This window comes from Equus asinus, chromosome 21 (genome assembly GCF_041296235.1).
Source record: "Equus asinus isolate D_3611 breed Donkey chromosome 21, EquAss-T2T_v2, whole genome shotgun sequence".
Lineage (NCBI taxonomy): Eukaryota > Metazoa > Chordata > Mammalia > Perissodactyla > Equidae > Equus > Equus asinus.
Genome location: NC_091810.1, coordinates 95,212,432 through 95,226,382, shown reverse-complemented (window position 1 = coordinate 95,226,382; position 13,951 = coordinate 95,212,432). Strand labels below are relative to the sequence as shown.

General features: G+C 52.0%; 1 protein-coding gene across 11 annotated transcripts in view; it reads right to left on the bottom strand.

Annotated features, from left to right (window-relative positions):
* Positions 1 to 13,178, bottom strand: part of MED12L (mediator complex subunit 12L) — a 312,345-nt gene extending 299,167 nt beyond the window's left edge. For 4 of the 11 annotated variants that reach the window (XM_070493673.1, XM_070493675.1, XM_070493671.1 and 1 more), the window contains exons 1-2: positions 12,562 to 12,804; positions 11,502 to 11,737 (exon numbers count right to left, since the gene is read on the bottom strand). In XM_070493673.1, the coding sequence (XP_070349774.1) occupies positions 11,502 to 11,600 (99 nt within the window). In that variant the 5' untranslated portion in view covers positions 11,601 to 11,737; positions 12,562 to 12,804. Of the gene's footprint in view, positions 1 to 11,501; positions 11,738 to 12,561; positions 12,807 to 13,049 lie in introns of those variants that run through there. The other 7 variants (XM_070493674.1, XM_070493670.1, XM_070493668.1 and 4 more) reach the window with 5 other exon arrangements.
* Positions 13,179 to 13,951: the final 773 nt, after the last annotated feature.

The following is a 13,951-nucleotide window of genomic DNA, read 5'->3' as shown; positions in this document are numbered from 1 at the left end:
ACCCTCTTGAACCTGAGCTGGTTTGCTCTCTGCAAGCAGGAATTGATGAAGCTGAGACTCTAAAGTATGAAAACCCCAACTCTCAGAAGTGCCGGAATGCCTATGGGCTTCTTGCTGAACCAACATAAGCAAAACTAAGAGCACTGAACCCATAAAACTCCAAATAGATCGTCCCAAACCCCTGTCTGGATAGCCTCAGTATCCACCAAAACCAAAAGGCATGCTGGGGCTCTCACCACCTGGAGAGACTTAATTAAACAAGGACTTACAATTCCAGGCATTAGTCCCTGTAACACCCCATCTCACCCATTAAAAACCTAAACGGACGAGGCTGGAGACTTGTCCAGGAACTGCACGCAATCAATAAAATTGTGATTCCCAAGGGTCCCTGTAGTTCCAAATCCCAATACCTCATTATCTGACGTACCCACAGACTCAAAATGGCTCACAGTGGTGGATCTGTGCTCTGCTTTCTTTAGTATCCTGGTTGACAAGGAGAATTAATACGTATCCACCTACACGTGGAAAAGCCAACAGTCCCCCTGGACTATAACGCCACAAGGGTTCGCTGAAGCCTCATCCTATTTTTCACAGGTTTTACATCAAGATTTGGCAAACTTACAGTTCCCTAAGAACTCTGCACTCATGCAATCTGTAGATGACTTAGTGCCATGTTCTCCTACACGGGAAGACTCAGAAACAGATTTGATTTACCTATTACAGTGATTAGCTTAGAAGGGCCATGAGGCCTCCAAGGAAAACCTTCAATTCTCAAAAGAGAAAGCGCACCACCCAGGACACGATTTGACCGCAGAAGGCATTTCCCTCTCACCTAAAAGAATGAACACCATCCAAAACTTCCCCAGACCTACCACTAAACAACAATGAAGGAGTTTCCTTGGACTTGTAGGATATTGCAGATCTTGGGTTCCAAATTTTTCTCTGATCCCAACTCCCCTGTATGAGCTTACAAGGAACTCAATTCCAGAGCACTTACCCTGGGAAGACAAGCACGAGCAAGCCTTTCGCTAATTAGAATCAGCCCTGCAACAAACTCCAGCCCTAGGGCTCCCAGGTCACACTCAACCTTTGACCTTATTTGTCCCGGAGCATGATAACAAGGCTGCAGAAATTCTAACAAGAGCGTGGAGGAAAACACAGACCTACTACCCACTATGGCTGACAATTAGACCCCGTAGCCAGGACATAACCAAACTGTTTGCACAGGGGGTGAAGGGGAGCACTTACATGGGGATGAACAAGAAATAATAACACACAAGTGAAATTTCACAATGATGTAAACTATTATGAACTCAATAAAAAATAAAATTAAAAAACCGGCTTGAAAGCAGTAGCTGCAGCAGCTAAGCTGGTGGAAGCTTCAGCTGAACCGGTGTTAGGATATGACCAATAATCACAACAGCTCATGTCACGTCTACTACACTCCAACCAGACTCCACATTCTTCAGCAGCAGGCTGACATCGTATGACGTCCTTCTCCTTCTACCTTCTAACCTCTGTCTTAAGTGCTGCAACTTGCTCAACCCTGCTCCCCTGCTCCCCTTGCCTGACCAAGGTACAGATCACCATAACTGTGTAGGCGTGGCATCACGTCCTGAGTGACCCCTTGAGTTGACTTCAGGACACACCACTAGAAAACCTAGATTTGATACTCTCTCCATGGGTCCTATGCTAAGAATGCAGAAGGGAAACACCAAGCAGGATATGCTGGAACAAGTCAACACGAACTATTGGAAAGGCAAATCCTCCCCAAGTTAAGGCTGCTCAACAAGCAGAACCACATGCCCTCACTGGGGCTTGTCAGCCAAACAAAGAAAAACCAGGAAACATTTATACCAACAGCAGATATGCCTTTGAGGTGGTCCACAACTTTGGTATGTTATGGAAACAGAGAGGGTTCCTCAATTCTAGCAGAACCCCAATCGAAAATGGGCCCCAAGTAAATGAACTGCTCTCTGCCATTCTACTGCCTAAGTGAATTGCAATGATTAAAACTGAAGCTCACACTAGCAAAACAGAACCTGAGTATCAGGAAAATGCCCTAGCAGACTTGCCTGCTCCATCAGCTCACACTAAAACTGCTGCAATGTGCAGCTTCACTGAACTCCCTAAGATCGATTCTAAACAAATTACTTATGATAATCTATATAAAAGTCAAAATCAGGTACCAGAGCCGGAGCAACAATGTTGGGACCAACAAGGGTGCAAATTTAATGTTAAACAAGGACCCACTGACAGCCCGGACAGCCGCCTGGTTCTTCCTGAGTCTTTAAAAATTCTGCAACTCATCATGGCACAGATAAAAGGACCCAAATTATGAATAACTATTGGTGGGGTGACTGCTCCAAGGTCGCAAAATTGGTTTACAACCAATATCTGATATGTCAAACCGATAACCATGGAAAGACCACTAAGGTATTAGATGGAGCATTCCCACCAGCTACTGGACCTTTTGAACACTTACAAATGGACTCCATTCAACTGCCTCCCACAACGGGTTATCAATATGTTCTCATAATTTTTTGCACATCCTTAGGATGGACTGAAGCCTTCCCATACAGAAAGGCTGACGCCACAACCACGGCTAAGAAACTTTTATAAAATATATTTCCTTTATGGGGTATCCCCAAAGAAACCTCCAGTGACAGGGGACTTCATTTCACTAGACAAATAAATAAATAAGGCGCTGTTGACACAATGGCATTATGATTGTCCTTACCATCCTAAGTCATCTGGTAAAGTCAAACAGACAAACGGTAACTTAAAACTAAAGCTAACTAGATTAACAGAATCAAGGGGCCTGCCCTGGCCAAAAGTTCTACCATGGGTTTTGATAGCAGTTAGATCAATATCTATGGGAAAGCACAAATTAACCCCTTACAAAACAGTGACAGGAAGACTAGGCCTTTGACAATAGAACCACATGTGTCTCCTGTACTCATAAATTCTGATATGACTCAGTATTGTAAAGCTTTAATGCATTATGAAAAAGTGTGTTTCCACCAGGTTTACCTGGAAGCTTTCCATGACTCTTCCACAGATGGTTGAACCTTTCACAACTTAGAACCTGGAGAGTGGGTCTTCTGGAAACACCTAAGAAAGACTGCCCTTGAACTTCCTTGGAAGGGACCATACCAGGTTCTGGTCACCACCAAGATGGCAGCCAAACTTCAGGGACTTGAAGCTTGGGTCCACATCTCCCAATTGAAAAGGGCCCCTCCAGACTCTTGGAGCTGCATACCAGCCGGAGATGTAAAGTTAGAACTGACCAGGGAGATTCCTCCCCAGAAGTAGATGATATCTTAAGGTGGACAGCTCTCCCAAGATCACCGATCAAGATCTTCATCTCCAGGATGAAACCTTTACCCTTTTTGCCTATATGCTTCCTGCTTCTTCTACTAATGCTGGGAAGACAACACTGTAATTAGGTCTTCACAAACAGCAGCCACTGCAAGAAACCTAACTAACTGCTGAATTGGTCACGCTAAACCAAAATCAGTGCCCGAAGGGAGAGACCCTTAGTTCACCCTATAAGTAATTTCACTGGAATCCCAAATGCCACTGTAGGTCCACAGATCCCTTTCATAAAGTTAAAATACTAATCATCAGACCCCCAAATCCCTGCCTCAATTTAACCAACCCTGGGATGGGAAAACGAGATCCACTGAACACACGTCAAAGACACGGCAGAGCAGCCAGTGTAAATCAGACCATTTGTGGGCTGGCTGTGAGGCCCACACATGTAGGTGGTCTTTCAACATGTGATAATACAGTATTTGAGTCTTGCTGAATGATGCTAACACCTCCACACCGACGATAAATGCTAACACTTATGAGGGAGACCTATGTACACCTCCTAGTTTCTTCTTTCTGTGTAAAAGTTTTGGCAATGCCCCCTATGTTTGGGCAACTCATTGTCTTGACAGCTGGAGGATGGAAAGACACTGTGCACTTGCTCTATTTACTATTCCACTGTGCCTTCATAATAACTCAAAAACTCAACATTGGTCCACTCCCTTGAATTTACACTATCAACCAAAAAGTTTACCAGCGGATGTTAACCCCTCTGGACAGACGTCATTTGGCTGGTCCTTTCTTCCTTAGCTTGGAGTTAGTACAAGTGAACATATGATTAGAAACTTACCCTTAGCTCTGACAACCACCACTGAGTCTAACGCTAAGGCCACGGCTAGACAACCAAAGACCCCAGGCTCTCTGGCTAAGGCACTTTTGGATAAGGGAGCTGCTTTCGGTTACTTGTTGGCTGAACACAGAAGAGCCTGTGCCATAGCAAATACCTCCTGCTGTACCCGGATCAACCCCTCTGATACTGTAGAAGCTCAAATACAAGAAATTAACATAAAGCCGCTTGGCTAAAACAGGCTGATGCCCCTTCAGGTACATTCTTCGATTTACTTGATACCAACTGGTTTGGTTCATGAGAGCCCTGGCTGAGGAGAGTACTTCAGTCTCCTGGATTATCCTCCTAATAGTCACCAGTGCAGTCTCCCTGGTGCACGACATCCTCCAAAGGTCTTCAACGCATGTTCACGCCATCAGGAGCACATCTCTGCACTTGGAGAAACTGAAACAAGATGAACAACGGGATACACGGGAAAAGCAATCCTTCCAGGGATCTGACATCAGAACCAATGGGTTTCAGGACGAGACAAGAGCGATTTGGCTCTGATAGTGACTGTGAGTGGCCCTGATACCAAATTTTTAGTCAATCTCTCCTGTATGAGAGGATGACCAAAAGGGAGGAATTGTTAATTAAACTAGGAGGCCATTAGACTGAGGTGGCTCTAATGCCATGGCGCCTACGTAAGCAAACCAAAACCTCACAGTAAAGGCCTCACAGTTACGAGAGCAAAACCTAAGGTCAACCAACACCAACAGCCAACGGGGCTTCAAGCTACAGGCAAGGCATCATTCCTGACCTCGCTTCCACCTTTTCTCTATGAAAATCTTTCCCCAGCTTCCATTGACAGAGAACTTCTAACCACCGCTGGGTTTGGTGCTGCCCAATTCAAATCAGTTTTTGCTCAAACTCCTAATATTTTAACATGCCTCAGTTTATCTTTTAATAGCTCACGTGTGCAGGCACATGCACGAGAAGGACTGACAACCGCTTCAACTAAAATCCTGGGACGCTGTTCATCCTCCTCTTCTCCTACTTAGTGCTCACCCAACGCAGCTGGCCTCTCCGACCTCACTTCCTGGTCCTCCCACTTCCTAAAGGATCACATTTCGTCTGCACAGGTGCCAGCCTAAGTGAAATACCCAAGAAGCTAAAGGGCAACAGTGGCTACACCCCAAATTAACACCTTCCCATTAACAGTCCCCAAAGAGCCCAGGCCCACAGTCAAGAGAAAACTCTGCTGCCCCAAACAAGTTCAAAGACCCTCCTCGTGCGACGAGGGACAAGAAAACTCTGCTGTCCTGGGCCCCCGTTTAGCCAAGTGCATGCAGGAGGGAGCTGCGGATATTTCAAGACCAACGCATGGAATTCTCTCTGCTTTGAGCGTGCACAGCTGACAGAAAACAAGCCCACGCTGGGACCCAGCTACCAGAACAGCACCTCAGGGGGGAAAGTTGCTAAACTCGCTTGCACTATTTTGTCCCAGAAGGTACTAATGCTTCAAATAGTCTATGTGTCTAAAGACTCTACCACCTCAAATAGCAGGAGCAGGGACGAATAAGGGGGGGTCTGGTTTACAACGTTCTCTACAGATAAAGACACACACTAAAGCAACGGTTCTCCAACTTAATATGTTCAGAAATCACCTAGAAAGCTTGTTTAAAATGCAAATTCCTCAGCCTCCTTCCCAGAAATTCTGACTCAGCAGGTCTGGGGTGGAGATGGGGCATTGTGTCTGCGTCGTTAAGCAGCATCTTTGACAAGTCTGCTGCAGGTGCTGACAGACCCTGAGAAATGACAACCACCTCCGCTCCTCCTCCTCGGCCATAAGAATGGGTGGCAACACTGCTGTGAGCAGCAGGCTGAAGCGAGGCCTCCGACCCGGTGCTTCCTGCACTGGTTCTGGCCTGAGTCTCCTGAGGCAGAGTTAACCACACGCATGGTCCTCCCTGAGGTCTGCAGCCCTGGGCCGGCCAATTAATCCCAGGGAAGCTTTCACCCGAACCATCTCTGTCTTTTGGTCCCCCAGGCAACTGGTCAACCTGTCCTCTCTCCCAGGCAGCTTCATCAACATCCTCCCTCTCCAAGATAATAAAGAAGCAAATTTCCACCTCCCCTCACCCCACCTCCCCAGCTGTCTCTAAAATAAGCATTTAATGTGTTTTAAGAGTTTAGATGCTAACAAGAAAGCTAACAGGCTTTACCAAAATAAAACAAGCATTGGGACAGTTAAATGTTATAAATACTCACAATTGCTCATTAAGAGTTATTTCTGCATTTTATTAATTTCTTCAAGAACTATTTACCGAGCACCTCATCTGATCCCAGGCACTTGGCGGTTCACACTGTGAACACCACGGACAAAGCCCTGCTCTCGGGCAGGTGACATCCTAGTGTGGACAGAAGACCACAGGGAGAATGAGCAACCTGAGGATGGGACCCAGACAGCAACAGGCACGGCGGAGCACTGACACAAGATAACAGACTACCAGGGATGAGGGAAGATGGGTTACAAGAACAGCCTCCCTGCAAGGGAGGCTCTAGGAGCCAAATGACAGGAAACGTGACGGCAGGGGCAGCAAGGGACAGGAGCCAAGACACAAAAGAGCTGGGCCTGTTGGAAGAAGAGTAGGCCAGTGGTCCCACCACACAGCCAGGAGGGAGATGAGCAAGCCGGGAAGGGGCGACTCAAGGCCCAGAGGCCAGGTCTCGAAGGGCAGGGTCTGGGGGTACAATGGGAAGCCCCAGGGTCACTGAATGAGGGAGAGGTTATCCTAACAGCAGCTGACCTGTACTGAGCACGTCCATGTGCCAGGCATGCCCAAATCTCATTGTATCTTCCCAACAACCCGGGAAGTGGGAACAAATATGAGCCCCATTCCACAAGTGAGATAGGAGTGAAACAGGCAGTAAGTGACGGAGCAGAACTCAAAGCCAGGCAGTCGGGCTCCAGGCGGTGGCTGTGGAAGTGAGCAAGAACCACACTGGGAGGGCCTTGAAGGCTGAGGTGAGGGGTGTGTGTTTTATCCCAAGTGTGATGGGAAGCGCCTGGAGGGGACTGAGACTTCTCGACTCATCCCTGAGATCTGAGCAGAGAGAGGTACAACTTCTAGGAAAAACCCACCAGGCACTGGCTGGGCTGGCTGATAAACCCACGGTAGCAGCTCAGCCAGAGACACAGATGCCCGTCCCACCCTGCCACCCACCTGGCAGAACTCCCCAGCACTGCAGAACTGGATGCCTCCTCTCTAGGTCAGAGTTCCCACAGTGGGCCAACCCGACCTGGCAGCCCCAGCAGATCACCTGGGATCTTCTCAGAAATGCAAATCATGGGGCCCCACCTCAGACCCACTGAATCTGAAAAACGCAGCCATCTGTTCTTAACAAGCCCTGCAAGTGACTCAGAGGTGTCAAGTTTGAGAACCGCTGCTCTGGGCTACCCACATGCAGACGCCACCGGCCCCACCACAACCCCCCGCCCCCCTGCCACCTCAACTCCCTACCCCAGCCCCTCTCCCACCTCCTCCCCTCCCAAGTCATGCTGTACTTGTCCTTCAGCAACCTCTGCACTACACCAGGCCATCCTCCCCTCAGGACCCTGCTGGGGGGGCTCTATGGCTCCTGATGCCTGGAAATCTCACTACTGTCCCAACCTGTTTTACTAACTAATTTGATTTCCTGAAAATATTTACCATTCAGCTGCTTAGGCCTCTTCTACCCCGGGGTAAGTCCTCCTACTTCTAGGGTTTAATTTCACTTTCAGCCTGTGGCCTCCAAGGTAGACGTCAAGGATAATCTCTGTCTTAACCTCGACTTTCCCTATCAGCCCTCAGTCACCAGATTTCCTTTCTATTCGTTCATTCCTACTTTCATTCACACATTCCAGCAAGTACTCAAGCCCTCAGCCTCCGGGGGGCTGACCGCACCAGGCGCCAGGTGCTTCAATGATGCCCCAGCAGCTCTCATTCCTGCCCTCTGAAACTGACCCATCAGTGGGGGATGGCCACATGCAAATAAACAGAATTCAAGCAACACACTCAAACTAACGGCCTCTGAGGCGGGGGCTGGGCTGAGACCCGAAGGATGAAGAGGAGGCAGGCCTGGCCACAGTTTATAAGAGCAGATGTGCATGTGGAATCCTCTAGTCCAGGCACTCTACGTGGATTATCCACATAAGCTTCCAACAGCCCTATAGAGTAGGTAGTATTCTCATCCCCACTCTACAAGAGGGGATACTGAGGCACAAGGAAGAATAAGGAGCATGTAAACAGCAGAGCCAGGACTCAAACGCAGGCAGGCAGGCAGGCAGGCTCCAGAGCCTTCCCTCCTAACCCCAGGCTAAGGTGAAAAGAGCAGGGTCGAATCGTGGGGGTGGATAGCAGACAGGTGTCCAGGCAGACAGAGCAGCATGTGTAAGGGCCCTGGGGCAGAGAGAAGTCAACCTGAACCAGAAAGGAAGTTGGGCATATTGGTGAAAGTGGGGAGCAGAAGATGGATTGGAAATATATTTGGAAACTGGACAAGATATTCTGACATGTATTATGGGATGCAAGGGAGAAGGCAGAATCCAGGATGACTCCCAGTTTTCTGATTCCCTGGTTTCAAGGCTTGAGGACAGTCTACGAAGGGCGAAGTATTATAACACAATATACACTACATCCCCGTGGAGTGCTGATGCACAGGAAGCTCTCAAATGAGTATCACCAATCCATCAAGCAGCTTGAAGCTCCCAGCTCCCTCCACCCCCGGTCCTCTGCAGGGGGTCTTCATTCAAGGGTTCCACCCTACCCCTGGGAGCTATTTTTCAGAACACTATTTGCACGGGTTAACACCAACAATCAAAGTTATAGCTACAGTAATGAGAATAGCTTCCACCAGGAGGATATATACACATCAAATCCATGACTTCATGTTTGTTACTGCTTAGGAAACAAAAAGTTTCTTAAAAGTTAACATAAAGAGGGGATCGGCCCAGTGCCATAGTGGTTAGATTCACCCGCTCACCTTCAGAGGCCTGGGGTTCACAGGTTCGGATCCTGGATGCGAACCTATACACCGTTCATGAGGCCATGCTGTAGCGGCGTCCCATATACAAAGTAGAGGAAGATTGGCACAGATGTTAGCTCACTGACAATCTTCCTCAAGCAAAAACAGGAAGATTGGCAATAGATGTAAGCCCAAGGCCAATCTTCCTCACCAAAAAAAAAGTTAAAGAAAACACTAGAATGAAAGTGCAGGTGATACAAGGATCAGGCAGCAATCCTGAGGTAATACATAAATAACCGAAGTCTGTGCAACCCTGTTCACCACACCACCCAAGCACTGCCCGGCACCTGTTCCATACTGTACTCAAATTTGGCTACAGTCACACCTAACTCTGACTCTGCTCCAGAGAGAAAATGCTGGCTGCCTTGGGGGAAAGGGAATAATGTCAGAACAACACGATTTAGCAGAAATCATCCTTAGCACAGTACTGGTCTCGACACAAACCAGCCGCTCTGCTGATTCACCGGCACCCTGATGAAGGCAGGTAAGCCCTTCTGGGCCTCAGTTTCACTTTGTCAAAAGGAAGTTACAAAAAGTAGGCTCTGAGATCACTTCCAGTTTTAGAATTCTACTGAATGTTGTGACACCCTAAAACACAAAATTATTTTTTCCAGAATCATAAAGGCCCCAATCTTAAAGGACAGTGGACCTGAGGAATAAATGCTATGTAAGTCCACATGGCATCTCTGGCCACCATCCCTTAACTGGGGAGATGCTATCAATTATGCTGCCCTCTGGACAGACGTGGCAAGACATTAATTACGAGATGATAAAGACCAGCCAACCAATGTCTCTGTCCCCAGCAAAACTTTAAGAATTTCCCGCCACTAATTTTTAAGTTATTGACTTTCTTTACACTTAGTCTTTGGTGTCTGTTATTTCTAGTCCTTAACAATTAACTTTATTCTGGGTGGGAGTAGCAGGGAGCAAAACCTGCAGAGCCCCACCAACTCTTATCCTCACGTCAAGCCTCTGCTGATAGCTACCTCAACTAAAATCTCAGTTTCAATCTGAACGTCAAGCCTCTGCTGATAGCTACCTGTAAAACCTCAGTTTCAATCTGAACAGCTCCCCGAGGTTCAGACACTAGCTAATGAGCTAAGTTGTCACTCCTTATTTCTTAGAAACATGAACAGTTTAGCCAGAACAAGCATTCTTCCTCTATTGCTGAAACAGATACATCTGTCAAAAGAGAAGTCCTAGAGAGCCCTCCTGTGCCTTCTTTCTAAAGCTGGTTCTATGATGTCAGTGGGCCTGTAAACTTTTAATAGAAGGCTTTTAGATTTCCAGCAAGAGAAGTTCTGCAATGTCCCCTCTTGGTGTTTAGCTGAAGAAACAGGATGGGTGGGCTGCAGCTGGCAAACTCAGAAAGCCCAGCTGGGTAGCAGGTGATAAAAAGAAGGAAAAAAAAAGGGCAAATCCCTAGGCAAATTGTGTAGCCAAGGGTGATCATTATAACTGGAGAGTTGTTACATAATTACTTGTTAACTGCTGACAAACACGTACATGGCTACAAAATGCCATGGTTACTCTAGCCATAGAAGCTGGCCTACCGAGCGCAAGAAGCAAAGTTTCTCCAATTAATTTCACTCAAAGAAATAAGCAATCCTGCGAACTACTCCCTTCCAAGGTAACCTGCCTGCTTTTACATACACAAGACCGCCTCCAGCGATTAAGCCAATCGCCTCTAGGGACGAAAATCAGTGTTTCCCCTTAATATTGATTTTTAGAGGGGAGAGGGGTTACAGAAAAAAAGTACATTCAAAGAGCTAAATATTTATCACCTGGATAAAAAGGACTTCCACTCCAAACTGGAAAATTTGAACATACAAGTTCCCTCCCCCCACCCCACCCCCCCGTCCCTGCTCTACTGGCGCAAAACGCAAGACCTGTGTCGGATGCACTGCATTCCAACATTTTTCAAAAAGTTTACAAGGATTTACAGAAGCGGCGGGGAGGAAAATAAAACCAGCAGAAGCGGGGGAGAGCGAGCAGAAGGGTTTCGGCAAGGAAGGAGACGGCGAAGCGCCCGCGGCGCAGTGCAAGGCCCGGGAACCGGGAGGCGACCCGGCACCCGGAGAGCGAGCGCCCCAGCGCAGCGCGGGGACTGACAGCCGCTCGAGCTGCGCTGCCGGGGTCTCCCGGCCCCCTAGCCCGGCCCCAGCCGCCTGCCCGCGCCCCCCCCCCCGACCCTTCCCCCGCAGCGCCGGCGATGCCCGCTGGGCCAACTTGGCCCCGGGTCAGCGCTGCGGAGCGCGGCCTCGGCTGCCGGGGAGGCCGCCGGCGCCCTTACCTCCTTCTGCTTGGGGTCCTGTGGGTAGACGTCGGGCGGCCCGAGCCGGGGGCGTTTCAGCGGCCTCTGCTCATAGCTGAGAAGCCCGAAGGCGGCCATGATCTCTCATGTTAACCGGCGAAATGAATGAGAGTCGGAGCTGGAGCAGCCGCCTCTGAGCACCAGGGAGCAGCACTTTGCAGACAGACTCCCTCGCTCCCCCTCCTCGCTCGCTCGCTCGCTCGCTCGCTGTGGCGCTGCAGGCAGGAAGAAAGCAGGTTGGATGCTGCCGCTGCCAGGCACGCAGACTCGCACGGATGGGGCAGCCTTCGGCGGGTCCCCGGCGGCGCTGGAGCCCCGGGACGCAGCGCTCCGGGGCGGCGGCGGAGGGGCTGGAGGTCCGCCTGGGTCCTCCGCGGCCCTTGCCTCCCGTCCCCCCCACCCTGTCCCCAGGGGAGGAGCAGCTGATGGGAACGTGTGACTTTTTTCACCAATGGACCCAAACACACCCCAGCCGAGCGCAGGGTGGGGGTGGGGGAGGGGCACGGGGGGGGAAAAAACTTTTCTTGGCGCCCAGGCGGGTGGTTCAAGTGCTCGCCCCAGGCGAGGGTGGCCCTCCCGCCCGAGGAAGGGACTGCGGAGCGGCCCGCCCCCGCCCCTCCACCTCGGCAGGGGTCCTTTCCCCGCCGCCACGCGCCCCACAGACCCCGCCACCTGGGCGCCGACCCGGCCGGGGCGGAGGGAGCGAGGCCTGGAGGGGATGAGGAGGCAGGGATGCGGCCGGTGCCTCCTGGACGCCCGCCGGGCTCCGCTGGCGCATCGGCGGCTCGGGTCCCCTCGGTGGCTCCGGGCAGGCGCCGAGGCGCGCAGCTGGCGGTCGCGGCGGCTGGAGGGGGCCGTGCTCACGGTGGCGCGGGGCCGACTTAACCCCTTGCTGCCCCTCCAGGGGCCGGGAGGAGGGGGTGAGGAGGGTGGGCGGTGAGCGCCGACGGGGGGCTGCCAGCCCCGGGCGTCTCGGGCTCCTCAGCCCCCCGCCCTCCCCCGGCCGCCCCTCCTCCTCCCCCCACCCCCAGCAGTTTACCTGTTGGCCCCCCGCTAGTGGGCAGGAGCCGGCGGCGGCGGCGGCACTCGGGCGGCCGCAGCCTCCATGATTCGGGGTGGGATGGGGGGGACCGGATTCGCTTTGATCTGTAGCGATCAACCTCGGCCGGGCGAGCTCCGGGGACGCCGCGAAGTTTGCCGCTGCCTGGGGGCGGCGGGCGACGCCGGCTCGCCGCCGCCGGCGTCCTCGCCCCCTCGGCCCGGAGCGCGAGCTTCCGAGTTGGGGCCGGCGGCGCGGCGGCCGCACTGAGCATGCCCAGCTCGGGGCCGGACCGCGGAGGAGTTGGCTGCGAGCGCGCTCCGATCCGCTCGCCGGGTTTTCGCGGCCGCAGCGCGGGCAGCCCGCGGCCCCCATGCCGCCGGCCCCGGGTGAGTCTGCGCCGGGCGGGGGGCGCCCCCGGGACCCCGCTCCCGGCCGCCGCGCCCTCTCCAGGTCGCTGTCCCCGTGGCCTGGGCCGCAAACCTCACCTGCGCCAGGCGTGGGGAGGGGGGGAGGCTAGCCTCCGGGGGAACCTCGGTCGTGCCACCCGCCCGCGCTCCCCGCGCGCCTCGGGGCGTGGGCACCGAGATGCCGGGCCACCTGCTGCGAGCGCCGGAGCCCGGAGGCGCGGGGGCGGGCCCGGCCTGTCCCGAGGGAGCCCGCGGGCGGGGCGCCCGGGAGGATGCGCCCGCACTTGGCCGAGAATGATGGCTGCCATTTATGGAGCCCCCGCTCCGTGCCAGGATCTTAACAGTAAAGATCCCTGATCCTTTAAAAAAAAAAAAAAAAAAAAAAAAAACCTTACAAGATTTGACTGTGCCCTTTTTATAGATAGAGAAATTGAGTCCGCTGCGGGAGGCCCAGTGACTTGCTCAAGCCTTGGAGCTGCCTCGGCTGATCCCGGATTTCTGATCTCTTCTCCAGGACTTGCGATTGGAAGGACTGGGTTCCTGAACTGCCCTTGCCTGAGTGTGTCACGTTCCCTACGCCCTGAGGCTTTCCTCGGACTCCCGGTGCCACCCTCTGTAGGACGGTGAGAGCGGAATCCACCCGAAGCCTTGGTGCAGAGCCTGGCACGTAGTAGGAGACGCCGGGCAGAACTGAATATCCACTCCCCTATGCTGTCTTTAAGCAAAGGGAAGCAGGAGATGGGTAGATAAGGCAAGGTGGTGGAAGCTGGTTCCCCACTCCCGACCGTGGCCTGTTAGCACCTCCCAACGCAGCCTGAAGCCAAGGCACGCCTGGAGTTTCGGCTTCTTTACTCACTCTGAGCAAGTACTTTTAAGAGGACCGTTACCCTCCACCAGGGGCATTTCCTGAGCGCCTTCTGCGCCCTGCCCCAAGGACCTCTCTTCCACTAACGCCCTGCATGTAACTTCAAAGCTGAACT